At 39.4% G+C, this 27492-nt stretch overlaps 1 protein-coding gene across 10 annotated transcripts in view; it reads left to right on the forward strand.

Moving 5' to 3' along the window:
* Window positions 1-1720: 1720 nt before the first annotated feature.
* The window catches only part of ATP2C1 (ATPase secretory pathway Ca2+ transporting 1), a 71269-nt gene continuing 45497 nt past the window's right edge, over window positions 1721-27492 (forward strand). Inside the window, exons 1-2 of one of the 10 annotated variants that reach the window (XM_065051681.1) lie at window positions 1721-2799; window positions 3805-4033. In XM_065051681.1, the coding sequence (XP_064907753.1) occupies window positions 3926-4033 (108 nt within the window). In that variant the 5' untranslated portion in view covers window positions 1721-2799; window positions 3805-3925. Of the gene's footprint in view, window positions 2800-3468; window positions 4034-20115; window positions 20366-20584; window positions 20739-20803; window positions 21045-27492 lie in introns of those variants that run through there. The other 9 variants (XM_065051687.1, XM_065051682.1, XM_065051688.1 and 6 more) reach the window with 9 other exon arrangements.

The raw sequence follows: 27492 nt of genomic DNA on the forward strand, positions 1-27492 counted from the left end.
ATACAATTTGCATATGCTTAAGACCTTTTTATAGTAATAGCTTGTAATTTCACAGAATTATAAAGTAGCTGAGGTTGGAAGGGACTCCTGGAAGTCATGTAGTACAATTCTGAGAAGTCTGGCTCCTTCTCCTTCATTTCCAGCCCTCAGGTATTTATGCAGATTAAGAAGATCCCCCTGAGCCTTCTCTTCTTCGTGCTGAACTGTCCCAGCTCTCTGTCTCTCCTCCCATGACAGATGCTCCACTCCCTTAGTCATCTCTGTGGGTCTTTGTTGCTCCCGTATACCCATGTCTTTCTTGTACTGGGGAGCATGTAACTGGACATGGAGTTAAAAATGTACTGTCTCTTTAAAATCTTAGAAAATCTAAACCAGCGATACATATTGAAGATAGAGTTTGCATCATTCAAAATAAAAAAGGAACTGGATTGAGTTTTAACTAGAATTGAACTAATATATCCTGCTCTCAAGAACAGGAAATTAAATTAGTTGAAAATTTTATACTAACAGCTATGCTGGGATTATTGTTATTTATCAAAGCAATAAAGTGGAGGGAGACAGGGGAAGAAGAAAATTTTTATTGTGACAGTACACAAATCCAAAACACAATACTTGCTTTATGCACATAGGCTATGCTTAAAGAATCCAAAAGCCCTGGCTTCATTAGAATAGAGAAGTCTTGAGCCAAGGAACTTTGAAATGAAAGGTTTTGGAAGATGAAAATCTCTGGCTGAGACACTGGGATGACAGGACAAGGTGACAAAACAGCTCACGATGAGCAAGAGTTACATCTTGCTGCCTCTCCAGCTACTAGCAGCTTGCAGGGAGTAGCGGGACAAAGTCCGTATTTGTTTATCAGCTCGTTATTAAATGTGTTTATAGGGTGGGGGTTTTGTGTATGTATGTGTATATGCATCTATATGGCTAAACACATACACACATGAAGATGCATATATCTCTCTATTTTTTCACTCAATGCAAAGAGAATTATTTACCTCTTTTACAACAAGATCTTGATGCTGTTTGTGGATTTAGGATGTTAGTGATATATTTTATTACTATCATTAAAGATTTTTTTTTAATACAGGGAAAGGGTTGTCTAAGTGCTGTGTGGGAGCTGTTAAACTCACCTGGACTGATACCATATGCTTTAGATCAAAAAATAAGTTAATGTTGTCCTTGTTGATACTGGATAGTTGCCATGTTAGAGCTGAGGGGTATAGTCTCTGCTGTTTGCTGTTTTCTGAACATATAATGAACATTAGTTTAGTAGAAATTGGGTTCATTCCTAGGTAAAGCAAAAGTGTTTAAATTTATTTTCCTTTTAAATATATCGTGTCATAAGAAGCCCAGGGATTTCTTTAATAAAAACACAGGGCACAAGAAGAAGAAACTGTTCTTTCAGGTGTCAGAATGCCTGCTTGGAAATTTTTGTCACATTATTTTAAAGCATAGAAAGAGAATTTTTCACCAAAACTCTTGAACTAAAACATTATGACAGCTGACATGGTATGCTGAAAGTTTGTCTTTGCTTTCCTTGGCTTGTTACTGCTTTCTTTAAGAGGGGCAGAAGGGGAAAGAACATTAGTGATATGTACCACTGACTTACTCTTGTTATTGCAAGTTTCTGTAGTTAAGAAAGCTAGCTTAACACTTCATTATTTCATCTCTGAGGAATTTAAGGGGGTTTTAAGGAAAAGGTAAAATTCTGATATGGGCCAAAGCCAAGCTATGTAGCAAGCAGATGATGTCCTCCTCCACTTTCGAGGCTCCAGCTGTCTGGATTACTGCGGAGGCCTCCCCTTATCGTCAGTAAGTACCCACAGGCAGCACAAGAGATGGGTGTACACGTGGCTGATGGAGCACTGATGTTAGGCCAGCCTGAAACAAGCTTACTGATAAGTGGTCCCTTGGTCACACACTTCAGAACTTTGCGAAGAAGCATCTTCAGCCTGGTATGATTTTTCAGTGATTGGCATAAACCTTAGCACTGTGATCTGAGATAAAAGTTAGAGGTTACACGAAACAAATATGTTCTAGTATTTGTCCATTTTAAAAGGAGCCATTACAGCAAAGTGGAGCTCAATGCTTTCTCTACATGCTTGTATCTTCCATGTCTGTGGCTTGTGTCTTCTGTTTTACTATCCTTGTCTTTCTGTGAACCTGGCTTTGCAGAGTGTTTGCAATTAAAATTCTCATGCTCTGAAATGTCACTGATCTTCACAACGTTCCCCTGGCTTCACAGAAACAAGTGTACTTGGCAATTTCCAATGCTGACAACTCCAGTTTTCTTCCTCTGCTGTTCCGGTGGTCAGAGCCACACAAGTGCCAACAAATAAAGCACAGAAGCAGTGTTTCTGAGTCAGCAGGGCTTTGTAGCAAAGTGAGGGCAGGAGAGGTATTGTGCCGAGTGCCCAAAATTGGCTGGCGTCTCTGTATGGGAAGTGAAACTGGAAGATCACCTTGTAAGCAGGCCTGGTGCCATCCAAACAGATGGGCTGAAGCACAAGCAGCCAAGCAGTCATTCAGGAACACAAAACGGATTTGTTGAAGGCACATTTCCAAGCATGAAATGTCAGAACGTGTCAAGCCTCCAAACCTGAAGGGAAGGATATGTGCGAGTAGCGTGGGATGAGCTAACGCTGAAAACAAACATTTCTGTCTTGGATCTTTTCCTGGAGCCACTGAAAGATTTTTTCATTGCTGTGAGACACAGAGGGATTGAGTGGGAGAAGAGTCCTGCAAAACAGTATTATTACCCTACCACATGGACCACTTTCCACAAACTGTGCTGACAAGGTAAAGAAATGATTGCTTTTGCCTCCCACGGATGTTGATGTGCGAGAAGCCCATAACATTGCTCTGGCTGGTTAGTGTTTGGCAGCTGTATTTAATAGCTTCAGAACAAATTCTGTAGTATTAGCCAAGCTCTGAATAATTTATTATGGACAGAAATATACCTTAATAAAGACTTAAAAGACTTTGAGGTAATCTCCAATGGCTGTGCAGTTGTAGTGAGGACTGAATTGCCTAGCTGTAATAAGAACCCAGCTCCTCTCTGGGACTTCTCTGCTTAAAAGATCAGCAACAACAAAGGGGGAGAAAAAAAAATAACCCAAACTGCTGTAACTCTAAAACTCAAGAATTTAGGATGATAATTGATGGAAATGTGCTTTGCTTTCCATCCACTACAAAAGCCAGAACTCTTATTCTGCTGATCAAAGGTGAAAAGTAGAGAAGGGCTCACAGAAAAAGAAATGTAATGACTTGAAAAAAAATGATTTGCAGGTAAGATGCAAGGCAAAGGCTCAAATTTCCAGCTAAGCTTTATCTGGCTTAAATTGTTATGCTCTGTAACTGGTGCCTTGCAGTTCCAGTTTAGCAAATGGAGAATGAAAGAGAGCATTAATCTGGCTGAAATCCACATAACAGGATTGTGTGCGAAACAAAAGTGAAATCAGACAGTGCAGTCAGTGAAATACAGGTTGAGGAGGAGGGGGGAATATGCTAGAAACAGCAGTTTACCAACCTCTTTACTGCAGCTAAACAAGCTTTAAGAGGCATTAGGATTTATTCTTTGTAGCAAGAAGGGTAGGAAAATTCAGGACCTCGTTCCTGTTGTTTGATTTTTTTGCAGCAGGATATTCTTACCAGAAGTCGGGCTGTTAGAGCATGCTGCCAGGGAAGCGATTTGCATTTGGTAGCACTGCCCCTCAGATCCTCCAGCTCACACCGCCCTTGTGGCACTTTAACACTGGTCATTTGTTGGAGGCTCGGCATTTGATGTTTTGATTTCCTCTGCAGAAAAGGATTGTGCAACAGTCGAGGACTACCGATCTTTGGGAAGAGGCAGAAAACATGCATTCAGATCTCAGACTCCAGACGGGGAAGCCTCTTTAACTGTGCAGTAACAGAAATTGCTTAAATGATGGATAATCTGCTGCACAAGTCTGTCTTCTATTTCATAAAGCTTCCTATCCATGCAACTTGGAAACTTGTATCGACAGTGAAAGACAAGAGGATTCAAGAAAAGGTAAAAACAAATTAAAAAAAAAACCCACCTTCAATTATAAACCTGTGGGTGACCTAGCTTTATCTTAAAGGGAGAGGATCAGAAATTTAGCTGAAATGTTTTTAAAATGTCAGTATCTGGGAGTACTGGCTATGTTTAAGTTCTTATAAGAGCTTTGTGACTTTAAGAAAATTGGCCCCGAGACCAAATAATTTTTGTCTCCGAGGAAATCACTGGACACTTAAAGCAATTGGGGTCTGAGACCATGAAGCTTTAAGTAGTCATTACCTGTCTGTTGAGGATCACAAAAATCCGTATTTCACTCCTGTCATGAGCCATTTTCAGTATAATTCCAGGTCATCTTCCATCACTCATGTCCATCCTAGCTGACTGAAGAAATTGTTAAACTTCCTTTTATTTTTGATTCTCTTGAATCTCCTTGTTATCCTAAGGGGGGTAGATTTGAAAAAATGAATTCCTAAATATGCATATAAAATAAAATAGACTTGCCCTCTCAAGTCTTCTGTTAGACACAAACTTTAAACTGCTGTTCTCTGTGTTGCAAGGGCTTTGTCTCTACTAAGAGACTTTAATTAGTCTGAGATCAGGTGTAGAGGCTGGTCAGTATTTGTGCTCTTTGTCATGTAATTCTATGTTAAATAAAAGGTTGAATTCTTGGCAGCAGGGCTTGTAACTTAGTTTCTTAAATGTTTTGGTAGATAATGATTTCTTGATTTAAATGCAACCTGAATATCCTTAGGAATTGTTATCTGAAGTTGTTCCTGTTTCACAAAGAAATCGAAGCAATTTAGCATGGGGGGAGAAGGGGTGAGCCTGAAACAGGGCCATCTCTGATGAATTACTGTTCTTTCTCATCTAGTATGTGCTCAAATTAAGCTATGTGATGAGCATTCAGAAGCAGCCTATAACAAGAGCTGAAATTCTGCATTCCTTCGAAACAGTTAAACTTCTTTGCTCTTTGTGCATTAAATGATGTTGAATAGCATACTTCTCTAAATGGGAGGTCAGCAGGCAACGAAACGCACATTCCTTTGACGTGATATATTTTGGAAAAAATACCAGGGCTATAACTGGTGGAGGGTGAGGGGGGAAATCTGCTTTTCCTGTTCTGGTACAGTAATGTTCGTTATTTTCTTTCTTACTCCTAATGTTTTTACACTGGCTAACAGCTCAAGCACCACATGCTTAAACAAATATCATAATCACTCTCCTTGGGATTGTCCCATGTTGGCAGGGCTGATATTCACCTAAATACAAACATTTGGTTCTTTGACTCTACAAACACTCAGATGGGTGGAAAGTGCAGTTGAGCTCAGCAGGTGGCTCTGCGTGGTGTTGAGAATAAGCTTTTTATTTCTGAGGATCACATTCTTTTATCTAGCAGGGTAGGTCCTTGGGACTGTTTGCTTAGTGCTGGCTCAATGCCTCTTAATAAATATTATCAGTCGATGACTAACTGCTTTGCCTTTGAGGGTTTTTTGTCATTGTTTTCTCAATATTCACCCATTACTGGTCTGGACAGGTATTAAATTAAAGCTCAGGAGGGCTGGTGGATCCATGCTAACAGTGCTATTGTCATGTTCTGGTTCAGACAGTTTTTGTCTGATGCTCATAGTGCTACCTGCATAGTCACAAGGGCAAAAATCAGAAGCAGAGGATGTATGCAGGGCTAGGAACGTCAAGCTGGCCAAGTTTTGTCTTGACAGCTGAACTTCAGAGGATGCATTGATCAGTTATAACTTCGTGAGACTGAATGGTTTGGAGAGCAACCTGTAACTCAATGCTAGATTAAACCATTCTGTATGTATAAGGATGTGAGTATCTTCAGTGCAATATACCTCTGGCACTGTTGCTTTAATACTGCTGGAAGAAATCCATTTAATCAAAACAAGCATTCATGTGGTTATTAGCATGTTACTCCCAAGACACAAAGCTTTATCAATATAAAATGAACTGAATGTGATGCTATTATTCATTCTTTTTACATTGCCTGATATTATGCAGTGAATGTAATGAGGCTTGTTGAAGAACTGCTGTTCACTCTGATGTTCCAGAAAAGATACGCGTCCTAGGAGACTTGTTCACTGATCAAACATTTTAAATGAAATACAACATTAAAATAAGTGTAATGGTTTCAATCTGGCCTCAGCTTTGCATGCTCACTTTAATGAGTTGCATTTTGGTCTGGAAACTAGATGACTAAAAGCCCTGTTTACTGGTTGCTTAGAAACTTTACAGAAACTGATCATCAGTAAGAGCATTAGACATCAGATAGTTGAGTAAAAACTAAAGCTGTGAAGTGCATATTGTTCACAAACAATAGATTCTGGACATTACCGCAGAATCTTAAGGCCAAGAGATAAACGGCTTATAAGAAAGGACATGTGTATAGATAAGAACATCCAGACTTAGACTAAGAAGGATAAACTTCCTTGCTTCAGGTATACACTATGGTTTAGGAAGACTGTTTCTATACTGGCACTGTATTAAATGTTTCCTTTCTTGGACCACCTTCTGGAATTATTCTTATTGAACATACCAGGCCCAGGAGCATGGACTTCATGGACTACCGGTATGATCCAATAATGGAATTACTTATGACCTTTAAGATTTTTCTCTCCTGTTTTTAACTCAATATCAAATGTTTCAAAGCACAAAAATCTGAAAGCTTCTTGACAACCTTTATAGAAATGATATGAAAATGTGTTTTATGGCTATATGGCAGAGTTTCTTTGAGAGTAAGTGACATTTTAACAGCATAGTTGAGTTTAGGAGATAATTCTGGTTAAGGGAGGCTTTTATCTAGATCTGTATAGCTACTGATTGTGGGAACAAACATGTATTTAAGAGTAATTCTTATCTAATTATATACATTGAATTTTTCCATAAAAATTGTTATGATTAAGTTCTTAGAAAGTATGAGACAGTTAATGTTAATTCAGCCTGAGTAGGGAAATGAATGAAACAATATCCTAGGATGTGGAACTGTCACTGACAGATGAAGTAGAACTTGAAAAATAAGCTCCAAATATAAATTATAATGAAGGAACATAGAAGATATAGAAAGGAAGACACCAAAAAGAAGGTGAAAATATAATGCATGTTTTGATACCGTTACAGCTTCTTCTGGAGGGCTGGAATATCCAAGCCCTGTGAATTTTTAGCCTTGGCCCCAAACAGCACCCGAGTAGCCCTGGAAATGAGTTTTTCACAGTGACTATGCAATGGGTTGTGGTTTTAATGACACATCAGACTAATCCCAGCCAACCCCATTTCGGAGTATTAAATCAGAAAACTTTGTTTACTCCTGATGATAAAGCTGTAGGATAGCTATAAACATGCTAGTTATTTTCTTGTCAAACATAAAAGTCCTATTATTTCAGGATGTTTAAGGGGCACCTCTGTTTAGATAAAATACAACAGATGTATGTATGTGGCTTGTTTAAATTTTGCTGTTGTTACTAGTTTAAGTACCTGAATTAGCATTTGAGGAAGTGATTTTTCAAGAGTATTGTAAGGTTACCTCTTTCCAAAACATGGCCATGAAACTTAATCTTCGAGTTAAAAATGCAGTTGGATCCAGACAAAACTTTTTCCTGAAAGAAACCACTGGAAGCTTTTTTTCGTTACAATCAGCTTCCAAAGAGCATCTGACCAGTGTTAAAGAAATGGAGGAACCATCACTTTGCTCTGAGAAACCACCAGCTTTCCTTCTGAATTCTAGCCTTAAATAGACATTTCTTGCAGCTTCTCCAGCCTAGACTACTTTATAATTATTTTTTAGCTACACATCAGCCACAAGATGAATGCTAAAATAATTTCTCTAGCTTACAGTTCACGCATAAGAGTGATTGATAACATCAGTGAGCTTCTATATGTGAGCATTAACAGATGGGGTTTGATCCTTCAGGGAAACCACCAAATGAGTTCTGGGATCCCAGAATTCGTATGTTGTGCTTGATACTGAGAGTATGGATGCCTTTAGCAACACAGCTGCTTGGGCAGAACCCTTCTTAGCCTCTTTTCTGAAGGAAGTGAGCTGTACGTGTCACTCTCCTCCAGTAACTATGGAACTCATGGAAGGAGGAGTCTCAAAGATGTCAAACACCCACACACTTAATGAAAATAAGACTGGTAAAACCGCTTTTAAGAGCAGCATTTCGTCAAATAGATCATGCAGGGGAGAACAATCAAACCCTACCCTGGAGAACATATCTGAGAAAATCCTTGACTTGGATACCTGGTAGTGGTTGATTACCTTCTGCAGATTAGTCAGTTAACAAGTCAATCAACCACAAGACACCAGACTGCTGGAGACCAGGAAGGATATTCCCCTGACTGTCATAGGAGAGCTATTCCCTGCTGTGAAAACATATGAGTCTTTCTGGAGTTCACAGTTCAATCACTGCTTTCTAATTTAATTTGAGTTGGATAATAGCACCTATGCTATGCTATGAGTTGCATCAAGCTGTCTTTCCTTCAAATCACTGTCCTAACTGTGCCCAGGCAGGATTTGTAAGTCCTCTAAGGTCTGAGTAGGAACAGAGTACAGTTCCTCTTGTGAGGATGTTCTCCTAACAGAGTTTATCAGATTTTTGCTTTCATAGTGCATTGTTGTTTTGCCTTACCTTTTGTTTTCCTCAAAAAGGGTGAGTCTGCCCAGTTTAGCAGTCAGTCTTATCTCAAAGTAACTGTTTGAGGAAGAGAATGCTCACAAAGGATGGGCCTTTAATCAAGGAGAAAAAAGCTTGCAGGCTGCATGCAAATAGGAAATAAGGTACACCCTTCAATCAGTATTTAACCTTTGGAATCATTTATCTGTTGCCAGCCCATGCTCTGAAAATTTGCTTGGAAATGCTTATAAAAGATTTATATAAATGAGAGGTTCTAGTCTTTGTGTACGGTTTACAGACAGAAGTTCTCTGTTACATATACAGTCAGCCCGGATTACAGAAATAATTCCTTACAGCTTTGAAACCTACATTCATTGAATCAAAATGGCACCGTTGAACTTGATCTGTCCGTGTAGTTGTTATATGCCAAGCAACATTAGTATGACTGAATGTGACATGTTTGACATGCAGTTCCTGAAATTATAGGACTACAGGCATTTTAAAGGACACAATTCACATTCTCAAGTGACAATCTAAGACCTTTGCAGGAATCAGCTCTTCAAAGTGGGAAAGATTTCTGACATCTAGTCAGCCTGGAGGTGAGACACTGAGGATGCAGCTAAAGGGTCTGAATGTGACACGTTACCCAGTAAAAATCTATCAGCTTTTGCTGAAACAGCTGGCACTTGATCTCTGCTCTGAGATTAGTGGTACCTCCCATCACACACAAGTTAAGCTCTAGCTGGAAATTATGCTGTCTCTTGGTGTTTACATGAGTGATGAGATCTGTTATTGCCAGTGTTGTAATAGAGATAACGCCTGTGTTACAGCTGTGGTAGTCCAAGTTTAAAAAACTTGGGTTTAAAAAAAAAAGAGGTGGCACCTGTAGTCTGGCTTTGTTTTGCTCTTCTAAATATTTCTGGATTTCTGTGTCTAATGATGCATTTGGTGTAGCTGGGTCAAGTTTCCAGTGTAATTGCTCTGTGATACACGGGGGTATTACAAATGACTTAGTACTTCTCTACTAGGACAACTAAGAAATCTATATAGTTATTAATGAAGACTTCATTATAATGGCTTTCAATAAGTTTGTTTAATAGTGGTATACTTTTGGTATGTAAAAACTATGCATATGTTAAATTTGAGATGACACATTAAAAGCACTGCTTGCTTTGTATGAATACGGTGCTGTGATTTTTATGGTTAAACAGAGGCTTGACTCATTTCTGTAATGAAACATTTTCCCTAATTTCTGTTCTTTGTTGTTCTGAAGCATAAAAACCACTAAGTGATTGCTGTGTATCCCCAGGGTGGCGTGCCTAGAATCTGAAATACTTTGTGATTCTCTGGGGCTGACGGGTATTATGTTATTTAGTATTTTATGCTTAACACCATCATGTCAAAACAATTCTTGTGTCCTAACAGTTCCTTGCAGTTCACAAATTCATTTGGAAAACTCTATCTTGTAATACTGATAGGTAGCTCAGGTATCCTCTTTGTCACATTAACTTCTTCTAGACTCATTTGGATCAATATTTGAGGGTCTGCATCAGAAGAAATCCATATTTGCTCTGGTTTGGCGTTAAGCTAGACTTTCTACTGCAGTCACACAGAAATTCCTGTAGGGATTGATTGTATGAGGCTTTCCAGGGATATGAAGACTCTTTTTTCTTCCCACTAAGTAGATTTTCTTCTTGAATATGATCATTGGTATTGAAGCTGGGATTTTTGTCCCTTCAGATAAACATCTTTGTTGAAATACCATCTTATGGTTGAAATATAAGCTGGGCCTCCACTACTTTGTGTCAGACATGACTAGTCAATTTTTCAAGCATACACTGTGTCTGTCTACATACACGCATTTTAAGATGAGCAGGTTTTGGTATTGTCATGAGAAAGCAGCAACTAATACAAACCATTTGAAGGAAGCACTATGCTAAACAAGGATCCTAATCTTAAGGTATTGAGCTTCTGCCTTTTGGACGAAAGTGAAGAGGAGCTGTGGTCCCTTAGCATCTTACCTATCCACTTAGGCACTGTGGCAGCTCTTGACTAATGGTTTGTTCAGATTCTTGTTTTAAGAAGTTGAAAACTTGTTCATCTAAATGGTCAGTGCTTAATTATTTTTTGGAGTCTAAGTTTACGAGATGGTCTGCTGAAGAATTCTGACACTGTTGACATTTAAAATAGGATTGTGTTACATTTCCTGAAATATTATTTTTCATTTAGGTACTTTTAATGACACTGATATAATCTTAATCGGATATGGTCAGGTCCTTCACTTAGGCCGGTATCATGACTGAATGGCTACTGATGACAACAATTGTATGTAAACACAAGTGCATCAGGAATTGAAGGGCAAGAGAAAATGTTCCAAAACTAAGATATACTCAATTACTGTAGCTTTATTTGTGTACAAATGAAATACTTTAATTAAAAAATTCTCTCTATCCTTTCCCACTGTTTCCTCCCTTTTAAAGCTGTGAATAAATCTGCCAGATACAGATGGATTAGATTTAATTTATGGGACCTTTGTGCTAGCATTTCGAATGCCATGGAAAGACTAGAAAACCCACCAAAATTTTGGAAGCATTTATAGTTCTGAGACAGTCAAACAAAACAGGTGCTTGTGATTCCTGTTTTCTTAATTGAATTTCTTCAGCTGTGCCCTGTCAAACTAGCTTATTGCACTATGAGATGTACTCAATGTGTTACCATTAAGAGGTACTGGGCTTGTGAACTCAGTAACACATGTATATATTCACACTTCTCCCCATGAAATCAGACAAAAATGTAGCAGCCCTATTTTTTACCATATTTTAAAATGAATTATAACAGAAAATGCTGAAGAGGCATTAAAAAAGGCTAGTTGAAAATACTTTTGAATGCTAGAAATAACAAGACCATCAACCCCAACAATTACAAAAATGACTTAGCCTTTCAAATTCTGATTTCTTTTCAGAGAGATTTAATTTGGCCTTTCTATCCAGGTTTTGAGGTTCATGCTTTCAAGCTTTTCTGTGCAACTAAAAGGATTAGAAACTTTTTTCAGCATGGGCAAACTTCTTTGATAGAATTGCACAGTTCTAGGATTCAGCATGTAATATATAAGTTATATTAAAGGCCAGGAGCTGCAAATGTTATTAACACAGCAGTATAATAGGAATCAGGCTTTTGGTGATAGCTTTTCTCTGGTGTTTGAGCCATACCATGCCTCTTTCTTTATGGTATTTGCTTTGCATCCACAGGAAGTTTGTTATAGGCCCCAACAGCCTGAACTCAGTCCTTAGGACAAATGGAGGAACCTGAATTAGCGATAGCAATCTTAATAGTGGTTGTTTTTCATAGCAATGTGTGGGATTTTCAATGAAGGCTAACGTAAAGAAAATGAAAACAATTTCCAGTGAAAATTACGGGAGGTATAAAATTCCTAAAAGCACCTGGTTTACTGGAATTTTTATCTACAGAAGAAAGTTCTTTAGGAGTCCAGGTCTGCAACTTTGAGAGTAGGAAAATCAAGGTTTTGGTTTCCAGTGCATGCACACACACAGAAGTAATTTGTCGTTAATCCATGTTGCTCCTACAGTGTCAGAGCCTTTCAATTATAGTTTTATTTTTTTCCCCTGGATGGATGATTTTCCACTAGTCAATGAGTGATGAATCAGAAATGTTTACAGCCTGATATCTTTTTAGTTCAGCGTATTAAATAAGCCATAGAGATACAGCTGTGTAGATATATGATGAGATATAACCTAAGGATAGATAAACTAATTATAGATATAAATATATGATTTACTTAATGATAAATCTATATATATGATAGGAATCATAGAAATACAAAATACAAGAAATATTTTATGTGATATGATAAATATTGTCTCATAAAAGTAATATATTAGCACCTCTTATAGTATGTTAATACTATAATCTTCTCATCTTAAATATAGGAAATATGTAAGAGATATGATAGAAATCATGCCTCTGATTAGATATAAACAGATTCTGGGCAGTTTTCAAATAGTATATAGAATCTTTAGGGTTATAATTTACTGTAGGAATCAAGTTTTTCACTGATCTATCACTACCAGTTTCTGTAGTCTATAAATACAGTTGTATCCTCAGAACTCTTTAACAGATCTGGATTACATTGGAGGTCCTTAAAGATGGAATGGGAAATGCCTACAAATTTTACTGAATGAAAAACTGTTGTGTTTTTTTTCCCTTCTGAATAAGCAGGTGGCATGCTGAATGTGTACAAAATGTCCCCACTAGCCAGATGGTGGGGAGGAGGGCATATGGTACAAGTTTCAACTCTTTTAAAATTAACTCCCCCTCTGGTGCTTCTTGGTTTGTCGCAGTGCACAGGATGCAGCTGATGTTACTTATTTATTGGAAGGGGCAGAGAGAGGGAGCACCTCAGGGGCCTTTTAAACCTCCCATTGCAACAGGCTGGTGGAATATACCCTCCCAATTCATAGATACAGCTGTAGGGTTTGTTCCTCCCATATCCACTCCTGCCAGTTTTAGCTGGGGCTGTATCTAACCCTTGATGCTGCATGGACTTGAGTATGCAATCTATTATTTAGTGTAAGAGGCTAAAGATGGTGATGTTGCCAGAAAATATTTGAGCACCTATTTCCAGGGCAGACAGGAGGCTTTTTGTGCTACTGTGAAATGGACTTTCTCTTTTTTTTAATCTCCTTGTGCTGAAGTTTAATATTTATCAGCAGTGATACGGAAACGGAAACACTTCTGAGCATCCCTGTTTTGTCCTAGCACAAGCTTGTGTAGCCAGGTAGGGAACCAAGTCAGAACAACTCTTGTTAAATTTGGGTATTTTCACTAAGTGTACTTTACTAAGTATCTAAGTGTTATGTAAGCTGTGTGTACTGTTTTTACTCCTCCCCTTGCAGCCTTATTGTTGGGGTTCATTAAGAGTGCACATGAATACAGATTTAGTCTTTCCATTCACCACTTGGGTTTATCTTAAGGTTAGAGGTCTTTTACACTACACTACACTTTTACACTTAAATAGAAGCACACTACATTAATTGCTTTTATTAGTAACATCTACCAGCTTTAAAAATGTGACCTTAGACCACTTTTTTGTTGTTTTTTTAAGATATATGGGAGTAAAAAGTCCTCTGAACACTTGGCTTCCATTGACATTCAAATAGCAGTAATTCTGAAAAAGGAAAGTGGAATGTGAGTTCTCCCCTGAAACAAAAGTTTGTAGTGTATTTCTCCCAACCTGAAAAGCTACTGCATGCTTTCACTTGATAACATTTTTGGCTCTGAGTCTGAATAAAATTACACAGTCCAACACATTACATTTAAGTGTTTTATCAAAAAAATTATCTTACTCTTGCCAGGAGCTGAAATCTTATAACTATGTAAACATCTGTTTGCTAACTGCCAGCTCCTTCCTATTACCTTCCCCCCATTTTACCCCCACCAATAGTCTTGAAAAAGAACTTCCAAGTGCTGAGAAACTTGGCAAGATTACTTGTCTGTAATGTATGCAGCATTCCTGAAATTCTTGGCACATTAGCCTTGAATCAATTCAAACTAAAGTACTTCACTACTGCTGTTTTTTTTTTTTTCTTAACTGTTTGTAGTTTCACTGTTGAAACGTCTTTATTCTCCACCACAGACCTCTTACTATCATGTAGTTGAAATGTTTTGAAAGTAAATGGTGTGCTCTGCTTTCCTGTTTAAAGAATTGCATTAATTCTTTGGCAAGACATAAACCTTTATTGGGGAGCAGGTTTCCACCTTTTGCTGTACTCAGGCCACAACGTGGCTGTAGCTGCAGGTGCTGGTGCAGAGGACTGAGTGCCGCCTTTGTCCTGTAGCAGACATCCTAACGGGGCACATTGCCCACCTCTGCTACGGCTTCCAACTGCAACTTGCTTCACAGCATATTCTAACTATCGAGTACGATCTCCTTGGATGTGTCTTCTCTTGGCTGTCTTTTACAGGCAACCAGCTCTTTACTTCACAAACTGAGTAGGATTTTTTTTTCTGGAATTGTAAGGCCTCAGAAGATAGGATAGAGGCATTTCTGAGACCTTCCACTTCAGTAGCAAAGCTTTTACAGGAGTAGTCAGCTTTGAGAACAGTCACTGAGGGTAAAACAGAAACAGCTGAAGAGCTCTGTATGCCCTAAATGAAGGGTGAGGAAACCTCTATGGAAAATATGCAATTAATATTTTAAACTATTTCAAATCGTGCAGCTGAAGGAAGAGAATGGCATGTAAGTATGGAATATGTGGGAGAGATGGAAGGTATTGAGAAGAAAAGTGTAGGTGAAACACAGGTTTGAGACAACAGCTGAGTGCTATGGTCAGAAAATGAATTCATTTAGTCTTTCCCTGGAGGACAGATTAAACGAGATTGTCTTGAGTGCTCCGAGAGTGTATGTTCATAACAGTTCAAACTGATTTAAGGTTGGAGCTCCCATAGTCCTGCCTTCCCGCGCCAGTTCCAGGAGTTCAGCAGTAACACCTTTTTTGAGGAAGGCTTTCTCCTTGGCTGGATCAGTCCCCCGATACTGGGTTACCAAGAGATGACAGTGCCAGTGCCAGCACACAGGAAGGTCAGAACTGAGCAAAAGGAGAATCACAAAAGCCTGATTATTATTATGATTATTATTATTTTTTTACATCAACTTAAGATGCTGTGGTGCTGCACCCCCTCTCTGAATGTAGAACATTAGTAGGGTTGCTATTTAGAGACGGGATGAGAGGGTTAAATGTAATGGTGTTTCAAAAATCAGTGAAATCTAATTTAAGACTGTCATAAACCAAAGTTCCTTAATTAGCATAATTGCACAGTGTCAAGACAGGGCTGAGCTAAGGTAATTTGAAAATGTAGCTGTGTTTCTTACATCCTAACATGCTCAGATTTGTAAAATGAAATGAGTACTTGTTTCCTCTGGGAAAACTGTATCACTTCTCTTTTAAACTTTGTGAACTGGTTTTATGCATACATACACACACACACACACACACACACATAAAACCATTTGAACTTTATGTAGAATTACCATGGATTTTCCTCTGGAGAAATCTGTTCTGAGATGGGGTGATTGCTTCTATCAGTTGAACAGCATAGATGGAAAGGATTGGGGGGAGGAAATATGCAATGCAGGCTTTACCACTGACACAGGCCAGCTCCAGTATCATCCCTCCCCTGTCCTGACTCCAGTCATACAAGTACCTTGTAGAGCACTGTAAAAGCGCTGCTGAGTTTTTGACATCAAGATGAAAGACAACAAATAATGAGACTAAATCAAATGAAAGTCCATCTTACCAGAAAGTAATTTTTTTCTTCCAGGAAAGCTAATTCGTGCTTGGTGTATGAGGGCAGTTTGAATTATACCTAGAGCAAAGTAAGCAAATAGTTGAGATGTGTGTTTTGTCAGAAGGATCACATTATTAACCTTTTCTGCCCCAAACTGAAGTGCTATAGAAAGCTTAGCCCATATTAAAATACTATGGATTTTATGATTCAGAAAAAGGTTTCTCTTATTTATAAATAACCTTCTAATGAGATTAACAAAATTCGTAGTAGACTTCATTAAGGATTACTCGACACTGATAGAATTTAAACAAATTGATCTTTAAAAGGATTCTTTAAAAGGATCTGGAAGCTGACATTGAAGCAACAGGTATTTTGAGTCATGTTATGATCTGAAAAGTGACTTCAACAGAATCCTTTTTGATAGCTGTCCAATCTGTGAACCATGCAGTTGTAGGTATCCTTGTGATGTTTAAAATACAGCACTACCAGTAGTAGTAAAATTTAGCACAAGGGAATAGTGAAGATGAAGTTAAATTGATTGTGATCCAAACAAACTTGAAGTTAAGCCTGCATATAAACTTGCTGCAGGTGAAGGCCTGTCTGTTTAATGCCATTAGACTGAATTCTCCCTTAGTACCATGGATCAGTTGGAAGGAAAGTTCTGGAACATCACGTGTTTATTACCTTTTAATTTTTCCAGTACTTCCACTGGCTCTTAATTCTTCTGAAGAAGTACAAAGGCAACTAAAAGCAACTTTTTGGGCTGCCTTTAGATTTGTATAGAAGCTAAGTATGTTTTTTTTTTTACAGTTGACTGTTCAAAAACAAACAACACAAAGAAAGAAACCACACAAACAAACCACCACACCACCACACCATTTTAGCCACTCAGTAGTTTTCAGCCCTGAAGACCTAGGGCAGCACAGAAAGTAATGAAAGCTGCAGTACCTATTTATGTTCCCTATACCTGTGCCACCTTCTTGGCTGTGCCAGCTTAACCCCTTCTGACTCAGTTTGAAAAGTCTGTGTTTACTCATCTGCTGCATAATTCTGGGCACGAATCAGTTCCCACATAAACTCAGGTGTTGGGCAGTTTGAGGTTGTGGTTCTGAGATAATCTGGTGGTTCCCTTGCTGCTGAAGGCCACTTGCAGAAAGTAAGGTCTGACTTGAGCATCAACAGGAGGTGAACTATGACACTTCTGTGGGGAAAAGGATGATGAGGGGACAGGGTGGTGGCGGAGTGACAGGATGACATGAACTCTTTTTTTGATGATGCAGAACACTAAGGTGTGTGCTGTGGGGCATTTAAACTTGATAACACACCCAGGGAAGGGGAACGCCTGGGGCCAAGGGCTTCTCAAGCTGGCGCTGAATGCTCTTGAAACCCTGCTCTCCTAAACTTAAGCCTAATATCAGCAGGTTTGCTGTTTCTGAGAAAGTATTTTCAGGTCTGTGAACTAGAAAGAGAAAACTGGTGATATAACAACCAGGGTGTTCAGTCGTTTTTCCTGAAAACCTATCAGTATTGCATATCGTTTCAAGTACTATTAAAAAAAGAGATTCTAACTGTGAAGTTTAGAGATTGTTTGGCCTTCCATATTTGAATTTGTAATTGTTCTTCTAATTTGTATATGTTTTTTTCACTGGAATTATTCAGTTGTGGCTAGACACATTTGCTCATTGGCTATTCAGATGAGCATCTTATTGCCAGATTTTTTTACAAGATTAAAACATGTAAAACAAATATTATTGTAATTTGTGAGTACCAATGGCTACAACTGGTTACTGTAAGTGAAGCCTTTTTTTAATTTCAGACTTTACCTCCACAATCATAATAATGTTGCTGTGGTTTGCCAAATAATGCTTTTGCCACACACTTCTGAGGATTCCTGAAGATATTAGAGCTGTCCTAATACTCTTCTTGCATCAAGGTCAGTTTGTTGTGTTTTTTTTTTTTAAGAAACCATATTCAACAGCAGATGGAGATAAAACACTTTGAGCACTGTTTATTAAACAGCCACTGTTTGTAGGTGTGGAGTATGGCAGAAACACTAACATAACTGTCAGCGATGGATTTGGTCCTGATATAAAGCAGAAAGGGCGCTACTCAGCTGCCTGGCAGCATCACAGACTTGTGTGATTGGCGAAGCTACACTCCTGTAAAGAGATTAAACCCCAGAGATTAAGCTTTTTTTAGTTCTCACTGTATAGTAGGGCTTGTTTTTGACTTCTCCTAAGACACCTGAACAAAGAATGTTTCTTAGTAGGCAGTATTGTCACTGATCTTTAGGATCTCAGTAGCTCTGAACAAGCTCAGTAACGTTCAAGAATTCACTTCCAATTTTCTCCCCAAAATGTCTCATAGCATAGCGTAAATAAATCCAAATGTTGTGGATGTAAACAGTATTAGGACCTACAGGCTTCGGGTTTTTCCCTTCAAGAAAATATTTACATAAGTTTTTAGTATTTAATGGTAACATCTGATATTGAAAGCAGGAGCTAAGTGCTTTAACAAAGTAACTAAGCATTTTTCCTAATGAGTTATCGTGCATCAGTTTTGTGTTGAAATTGAGGCATCATAACTAGTGTCACAACCACAACACAGTTCTTTGCTTGCCTTACAAAAAGTTAACAGCAGCAGTATCTTGGGGAAGAGGCATTGCTACAACGACAGTGCAATGTACTTGTAGTGGGATACTTCATGGAGTAACAATGGAGATAGATATTCAAGTAATATGGCAACTATATGGGACAAGCCTGAAATTATGCATTAGCTACTCTCCAACAATTAACCAGCTTGTTGCCATCTTATTTTCCTGAATGCAAATATCTAGGGCCCATACATTAAATCAGCACTTGTAACTCTTCTTTACCTCTTGCAATATATTGACAACTTAATCTTAAATTAGCAGTGGAACAAATTTATCTTCAAGAGCTTCAAAAGAGGAAAATAGGTTCTTTAACTTCACCTTGTTTAGCTGAGTAATTCAAGAAGCATGCTATTATGGGTTGGGAGATTTAATTAAAATGTTTAAAATTTAGTTCTGTTAAATACATTTTATGAACTGACAAAGACTGACTTTTTGGTTTCTTCTGCTGCTTAGGAAAAACAAAGCCAGTGTGACAGGTCGTTAATCATGAGATGACAATGCAATTGTATTTCTCAGTCCACGTTGTCATGCACCTTTAGAAATGGGGTGTAAAGCCTACAATTAGCATATCTCCACTAGATTTTGACCTTGAAAGTCAAAAGCCATTTTGTTCTTACTGGTGCTGTGCATCATACCTTAAATGTAAAATTTACCTCAGTGGAAATTACTTTTATTTTGAAACTTCCCCAGCCCTAGAGCTCAGCATTGGAACTGTAGTTTCAAATTATATATTTGACTGTATATTTCAAATAGTATGTATACACCTTTGTTTAGGTAGACATAATTGAATTGGTAAAGCATTCCCCCCCCCTCCCCAGCACTTAACTAGTGGTAAGGATTGGTGGTTACATGATGGGTAAAACCAGGTTTTAAAAGCAGTCACCTGAAGTGTTGAAGATTTTCTATAGAGTCTTGATCCGCCCCCCCCCAACATTTTCGAAGACCATTATGTAATAATAATTTGTTAATTTGAAACTAACTGGAGTACAAATCTAGCCTGGGTGTACTGTAACTCTAAAAATAGTGGCTATTCCGTGCGACACACGTTTTCGTAGAAGTTCTGCTTTGCTGACAGTGTGTTTGGAGGATTGTGTCCCCACCACCATTCCAGGGCCCGCGGGGCTGAGTCTGGCCCCCGGTCCTGGCCCAGAGGCCGGCGGGGCCGCGGGCAGGGGCCCGGTGCCTCCGCTTGGCGGCGGGGGCTCTGTGGCAGCGCCCGGGCCCTGGCCCCATCTTCCTCACGGTAACGCGCGTTCTGTGCCCGGGCAGGGAGATGAGGGCTCGCCGCGGAGGTGGGCACCGAGGGCACAGCCCCCCGTGCCGGGGACACCTCCAGAGCTCCCAATAGGGGCGTTTGAACATGTTTATTTCCGTGGCTCGCTGCTCTCTACCGGGGCCCGCGGAACCTGCGAGGCCCCCGAGCTGTGCCTGACACCCGGGCAACCAGCGCCGGGTGGGAGGACACAGCGGCCGCCCCCCCCGCGCTGCCAGTGGGGAACGGCGCCCCCTTCTCCGGGCGCAGGCGCCGGTGCGGGCGCAGAGCGGGGGGGATCCGCCCGCCCTTCCGTTGCCGCGCCCCGCCCCGTCCGCCGCCTCTCCCGCCGCCCGCGGAAGTGAGCGGAGCGGAGCCGGGGATGCGGCCGTGCCGCTGCCCCGAGACACGGAGGTGAGAGGCGCGGCGAGGCGGCGGTGAGGGAGCTGCCGCTTGCGCCTCTCCCCCAGCCCCTCCGCCCCGCTGCCCGCGGCGGCCTGCGCCACCGGGTGAGCGGGCGGGGCCGGGGCGGGGGTCGCTGTGGGCAGCGGCCGGGGCCGGCGAGCTCCGAGGAGCCGCAGCTTTTCTTCCCGGCACCCCTTCCGCCCGGCGCTGAGGATACGGGCAGGGCGGTGGAGGGAGGAGGGTTATTTGGGGTGAGGGTTTATTTTTAGGTGCGGGGCGTTCGTTCTGTGGGGAGCCCCTCCCCGGGCGGGACGCGGCTGGTGGCGGCGCGGGGGGAGCGGCCGCGCTGCTGCTGCTCCTGCTCGGGGTTGCTGTCGCTGCTGGGCAACTAATCCTCATCCTTGGTGGCCTCTGACAGCTCTGCGGGTCCCTCCGTGCCTGTGCCTGCTCCGTGCTGGCCGATGGAAAGCGGTGGAGGTCTATAGGGTTCCCTTAAAAGAAAAAAAATATATATTTTTATTATTATATTTTTCCTCTTTTAGCGCTGATTTCTCTTGCAGATGTTGCTGCAGGTGGGGGCAGAGGGAGCGCTGTGATTGCCTGGCATCTTGGGGCATCTCTCTCCTCACCTCTCAGCTCCAGCGCTGCTGTCGCTAAAGACTTTTGTAACTATCGACTCAAGTACAATTTCGATGGAAAATGAAGGTAAAGGTCTCATCAGAGTCACTGACTTCATTGGAGCTAAGAGGATTTTTGCATGCAATTTGGTGACAACTCCTACTGGTGCGTGTGTATGTTTTCCCGTTCCAGGGGTTTGCAGGGTTGCTCTCGTGTCTTAATCTCTTGGTAGGAATTTTGATCTCCATGTTGTAGCTTAAGAATTGTAGGACCACTGTTTTTCTTTATTTGTACTGTTGTTTGTTGAACTAATTATCAGACGGATTTTATTTTTGCTTGACAGGTATTCAAACATCTATTGAGTGCGTTAGCGGTCTGTGTGTTTGGAATAGTAATCTCTTGTTTTACTTAGAATGGGTTGTCTGAGCATTAGTTGCTTGGTATTTTCTTAGATTATATGATTTTGTCAAATTTTGTCTTTCATGGCTAAATTAAAAAGCATTAATTGCATTTTGTGTTGAAGTATTTTTGTGCATGTTCTGTGTTCTTAAAAATGACTTAACTTTGCTCTCTTGAACAGTATTTAATTCAAATGTGGCACTCAAGTTTTGAGTTCTGCCAATTGAAAGACGTAGTATGAAGCTGGAAACCGTGTACTGAAAGGAGTCGCTGTGTTGTTCTTTCTCCTTCTTGTCTAGTTTGGAAATTACTTAATTGAAGAGTTATTTCAGTGTTTCTATGCAGGGCTTCAGTTTATGCTCAGGGAGCCTTAAAAGCCCCTTTGCAGGGATGCTAGTGTTTGTTGTTTGTGTGCTTCGCTGATTTTTCTGTTCTGTTTGACTCTGGGTGTTGAAAATCTCCAAAATGTATTATTTTTGTTACTATATATGCAAGAAAAGAACTGTTGATTTCCCCCCCACCCCTCACTTTTGTCATCAGTATTCTTCGAAGATGTTAAATGTGTTTTTTCAATGGCCACTGGATTTCCTTTGCTATACGTTGTACTGTGAAACATAGGAGCTCCTTTTCCTCTCACCCCGTTCTGAAAATAGAGGCGCTTTTTTAATAGTTTGACTTGAATGAAGAACTGGATTGAGTTTGTGTGGTAGACTAACTAAATTATTTTGTACCATTCTGGTTTGAAGTACGGTTGTCTTCCACGACTGGAAAGTTGTAGTAATTGTGAAGTCCAACCTGTGTTGAAAACGATGTAGTTTATCATAATCTGGCATTTCAGAACCCTTTTCTAACTTTAAAATAATGTTAGAATTTTCTTAATCCTGTTGATCATGTCTTCCAACTGAATATTTGTAATAAAGAGGACGCACCTTGTCAGACAGAAGGAATTTTTAAGTGTAGGGTAATGTTTCTGGAAGATTGATCTTGGTTTTGGGAAGCTAGATAGCTGATAAGAAGTAGTGTCTGTGCCTTTACATTTCGGTCACTGCGTTGCAGATAAAAGATTTTTGAATGAACAGCACTGGGGGCAGGGAAAGCAAAGTGGATAATAATGCTATTGAACAGAAATATGCTTAGGGGAAAAAGAAGTAGCTGTCTGACATTTGCATGCCAAACTAAAATGGCAGGAAGACTTTTAATGCCTTTTAGTTCTATTACCAAATAAATAGTATATCATAGATGTAGTTTATAATCAAGTTGTGTATGATAGTGTGGCCTGTTCTAATTCTTCTGAATGCTGGCAGCACAAAGATGGCATTGCTTAAGTTTCTTATGGAATAAAGAAATTATGTTTAAAAATTAGTAATATTTGGATGATAGAAGTAATTAATTTTTTTAAAAAAGCTTTATCTGGGGGAAAAATTAAAGATGATCAGATGTGTATTTCAAAGGCAGGAATAAATGCTATGGCTTGTTGAGGGCTTTCAGAATGGGGTAGGAGGAAAGCTAAACTTCAGTATGAATATAAGGGCTGAGTTGGTTCTCTTAACATATGAATTACTTTCCCTCTGCATCCTACTCCCCCATCCCCCCATCTCATAATAGGGTCTCCAGACTGGCATATATATTTACAACTCTCTACTGTCTCTTTGGCTGTTCTTGGTATTTCTGAGCTCTTCTTTTTCTATCCAGTTGACATTTTGAGACAGCTAGAGACTAGCCGCTTTCATACTGGAACTTTGCAGCACTCCTGAGAGGATCCTTAATGTATTTTCTCTAGGAAACAACTGAAGAACCTTTCTAATCTTGTAGAACAAATATTGCAGTTATATATATATATATATAAAATGTTTTGCAAGTTTGTGTTTGAAAATTCTCTTTAGTTTTGATATTGAGCAAGAGATGGCAGATTTTTTTTCCTTCCTGTACTTGGATGATTATTCAAGTTTGGGAAGTGATAAGATGTTTTGGAAAACTGATGTTTTCCTGTGTTAATTCGGTTTTCATAAGCAGTATTGTATGTTTACTCTAAGCTGGTTCATGTTTTGTCCCAGGGCTTCATTGTTCCTCTCATGTGTGCTGGGATGATTAAGCTTCCGCAAAAATTCATGTGTCCCATAGTAATGGGCAGGGAGAATTTCCTACCGTAGGAAGACTTCTGCTTAGCTCAGTAAAACTGTGACTTACAGGAGTTATGTTTGTATTTCTGTTTGGAAAGGTGAAATTTGTGACTTCTTTCCATTAATGGAGCTTTTTCTTAAACTGTAGGTAGTCAAGAGGACTTGCACAGATACAGCATAACTCTGAGTGCAAACTAGGCTTTGTAATTTTTGAATCTCTGCATTGATGCCTTTAGGCTGTTTTAAGTAATTTTCTGTTATTGTAGTTTGATTTCTTTCTTTCTTTTATCACCATCTTTTAGAGTGTGACAGGTTCTTTGTTTTCCTGAGGATTGTCTTGTAGAATACTGCCTTTTAGTAGAAAACTAGAGAACACAGTTTAGGTCACATCAACTTTGAGCTTCTCTGCTCTGAGATCAGGCTATGATTACAAGTACAAATTATTAAATAGGAGTACTGTTTTCTTACCAAGACCTTCTGTAGCATTTGTTTTCAGATAATTAAGTGCTTAACAGAAGAGATCAGTAATGTTTTCCCACCTGTAAGCCAAAAATATTTTCCCAAAACCATGTAGAAAGTTGGTAAAAAAACCTCAGACCAGACTTGCTGTAAGTAATAAAAACATCATGTGGTGATTGTGAAATCCTCCTTCATGTTTTGAGCCCTAGTTGATTTCAGCTAATCTTCAAAGACCACTGTTCATTTCAGCCTGCAGGCTGTCTGTAGGCATTTCAGGATAATTTTGATAATTGGATGGATACTGAGATAAAAGTGAATAATTTTTTTCTTTTCTTTGTAGAAGATACTTTAATTCTTCACATAATCCTGAGATGCCAAATGAGTGGTTTTTGTTTCTCATGTGCTTGAAGTGCAGTAGAATTTCCTTAAGAGTTTCATAAGTGTTTTTCTGAAATGGTGAAAATGGGCATCGTTGCTAAACGAGTCGATTGAAGATCAGTGAATAAATGTTGGTGTTTGAGGGCAGGGAGTTCACACCCTGGACCAGCTCATCATGCATTAGGCAGCTATAGGTACCAAGGAATGGGTGGAGCGTGTGTACATGCAACTGGACACGGCGGGGAGGAAGGGATGCTCGTGACAGCAGCCACTTGAGAACTGTTCAAATTGTTCCAGAGTGGTGTCATCAGTTGTTTGGTGACGGTAGTCCAAAGTAATCAGAATGAAGTTTGTGATGGGAAGTACTAGAAAGCGGTGTTATCACAGCAGTTTACATTCCTTTTGACGTGTAGATGATTTCTTAATAAATTGATAGGTGAAACCAGAATTTTAATATTCATTGATTACTATTTCTTGCCATGTGCAGCTTGCAGAAAATTAGAAACTGATACTTTACACTTCTATTGGCAAAAAAAGTCACCTCTCTTCTGTTTAACTTGGAGGATAAGGTGAGAGATTTTTCTAGTAGAGACCTTTGTATCTTTTGGCAGTGCTTTGATAACTTAAAACAACTGGTAAGTTAACATAGCCTTTGTCTTGCGCTAGAAACATAGATTTTCTTTTCAATTGATCAGTGTCATCTTTTAATCTATTGTTTGACTGGTTGATGGAGCATTAGATAGTTTTAGTCTGTCCTTTCCCCTTTTTTTCCCATGCAGATAAATCAGAAATGTTTATCTATAATAATGTAGAAGTGATGTAACATGGAATCTGCTTGAGTTCAGACATCATAGAATGTGTGTTTAGTTATTTTATAATACTAGGTTTGTAACTCCTTTCTGTGGAGAGCCTCTGGGATAATCTCAGTGAGGTAGGAAAGACAGTGTTGTAAGGCCAATGCAGGCAATTCTCAGGGTAGCTAATTTAAAACAAGAGAAACAAACATTTTCTCTTGCTTTCTTGGTGAAGAGTTTGACAAGTGCTTGGTGATCTTGGGCTTCTCTTCTATGGGACTGAACGAAATGGTCTCATTATTGCTGAAAGAAGATCCTGCTTGCAGCTGCATTGCTGTCATACATGTTGTGTTGGCTGTTTTGGCTGTTGAGTTTGCTTACCAGCTTGGCGGAAGGTGATCCCAGCCCTTCCTTCCCCCAGCCCCCTGCGGTTCAGCTTTCTCTTGAATTGGTGACTTGAATGGGCTCATGAAGCGTCCAGTTAATGCTGAAAACATTGAGGGGCAAAGCAGTGCGACCTCCTCCTTCTAGTGTGAGCACACCCTTAGCTTGACTCTCTTCTGTATGTAGTTGTAGCTTCAGTTCCATATAATTCACCCATAGATCATGATGGAATTTTGAAAGAATGGCATAACTTAATATGTAGATTTTAGTTGTGAGACCTGCAGTTGAGTTGGTGAAAGAGTTCAGGTGATACCTAATTGACACTGGGTGACAAAATTGGCATTTACAGTGTGGTTTGTAGAAACTAGAAGGAATAATAAAGTTACAATACAGGGAAGGAAATTAAAATTCAATAATCAAGGTATAAATTTGGAACAAGCATCTGTTTCTAGTTAGTTGTTTTGTAAACATTCTACTGTGAAGAGTTAGAAAGGATAAAATGGATAATGGGTTACCATTGCAGCCTACAGAATCTTTTACAAAGGCTTTGAAAATATTTTTAAGGCGAATTATCTGCAGCACCTTTTTCTGCATACCTAATTCACAAAAAAAAGCTTGGTGAATACAATGTCACTGCTTTCTTGATACTCCTTATAAGAAAGCTTATTACAATAAGTATAGTAATTATGCAGCGAGTTATGGTTTTGTTTGGATTGGCGCTGACAAGAGCTTGATCCTGGGAACTGGTTTAAACAGTAAGCTCAGGATTTTTTTAATTAGAATTTTATTTTGTCACATTATGAAGTAAATGCATAGATGTCAAGGATGTAATCAATGATTGAATCTTGGAGCTTCATTCATTATTTTAAACAAATAAATACTGAGCGAATGTTTATATTGGCATTTTTGCTTAGTAAGATTATATGCCAACTCAAGTCTGCAGGTCATGGATATGTTAGCGTATCACAGGGTGCTAAATTCTTTATTAGTGTTTGCTGTTCAAGTGCTGTACTTTGGGAAGCTCAGCACTTTTAAAGTGATATGAGATAGAAGCAACCCAGTGGAGAAGAGCCATATGATCTTATTTCTAAGGTTAAATGTTCTGTTCTAGAAAGTTAGCAACTGTCTGGTGAGATAAATGACTGATGTTTAGACCCAGAGACTTTTGGCCTTCAATTTCTAAAAGGCTTCACGTGGATTGGGATTTAAGCAGGGGTGTGCGCTGTTTGGAGTCAAGCGAGGTATGGCCGTCAGTGCTCTCTTCTTTGGGTGATGAGTTTCTGAACTGACCGAGTGCTATTATACAGAAATTTTGCTTTCATAAAGACACTAACATTGATTTGATCGTTTTAGTGTGTGCTTAGGATTCTGTATCTTTTTGTTCTTCTGATTAATAAGTAATGACAAATGTGTGAAATGTTCTAGCAGACTTTTCCAGCGTTCAAGGATTTTTTTTTTTTGAACAGGAAGAATCAAAGCTGAATATTGTGGTGAAACAAATACAGATTGGTCTGATGTGTCTGTCAATGCATTCTTGGTAACTGATACCATCTCAAGGCTTTCAGTAACCGGGCTTGAAATTCATCATAGTACATCCTCCAGAGTATACAGAAATGCTCTAAATGCTCTAAAAGCTTTTGTAGTGATCGAATACAAAGTTGAAATGTTGGGCATTCTTAAGTCTCAACTGTATACTACAGAAATGAGCTAAAGGAAGATGAGGTGGTTTGGACAGACATGGTGTTCGGCACTTAGTCTGAATTTTTGTTGTCTTTACTGCTGCAATCTACAGCACCGCAGTCAGGTTAAGGTATCCTTATTTTTGTGAAATATGTTCTCCAGCTAGAGAGTGGGCAGTTGTCATTCACAAGGCTTGCAGGATAACCACATGGAATATACTATGATTACACAAAATTGCTCAGCTTTACTGTTGTGCTGGTATCCTCGGTTGAACTAGATGTCTTACTTTCCTTTCTGTTTTTTAAATTAAAGAAGACATGGAGAAACATCCTGAAAGAGTAAGATGCATTTCAGGTTGTGGAGTTGTATTTCTCAGAGAAGTGATTATTTAGATATTTC

This window comes from Columba livia, chromosome 2 (genome assembly GCF_036013475.1).
Source record: "Columba livia isolate bColLiv1 breed racing homer chromosome 2, bColLiv1.pat.W.v2, whole genome shotgun sequence".
NCBI classification, from domain to species: Eukaryota; Metazoa; Chordata; class Aves; order Columbiformes; family Columbidae; genus Columba; species Columba livia.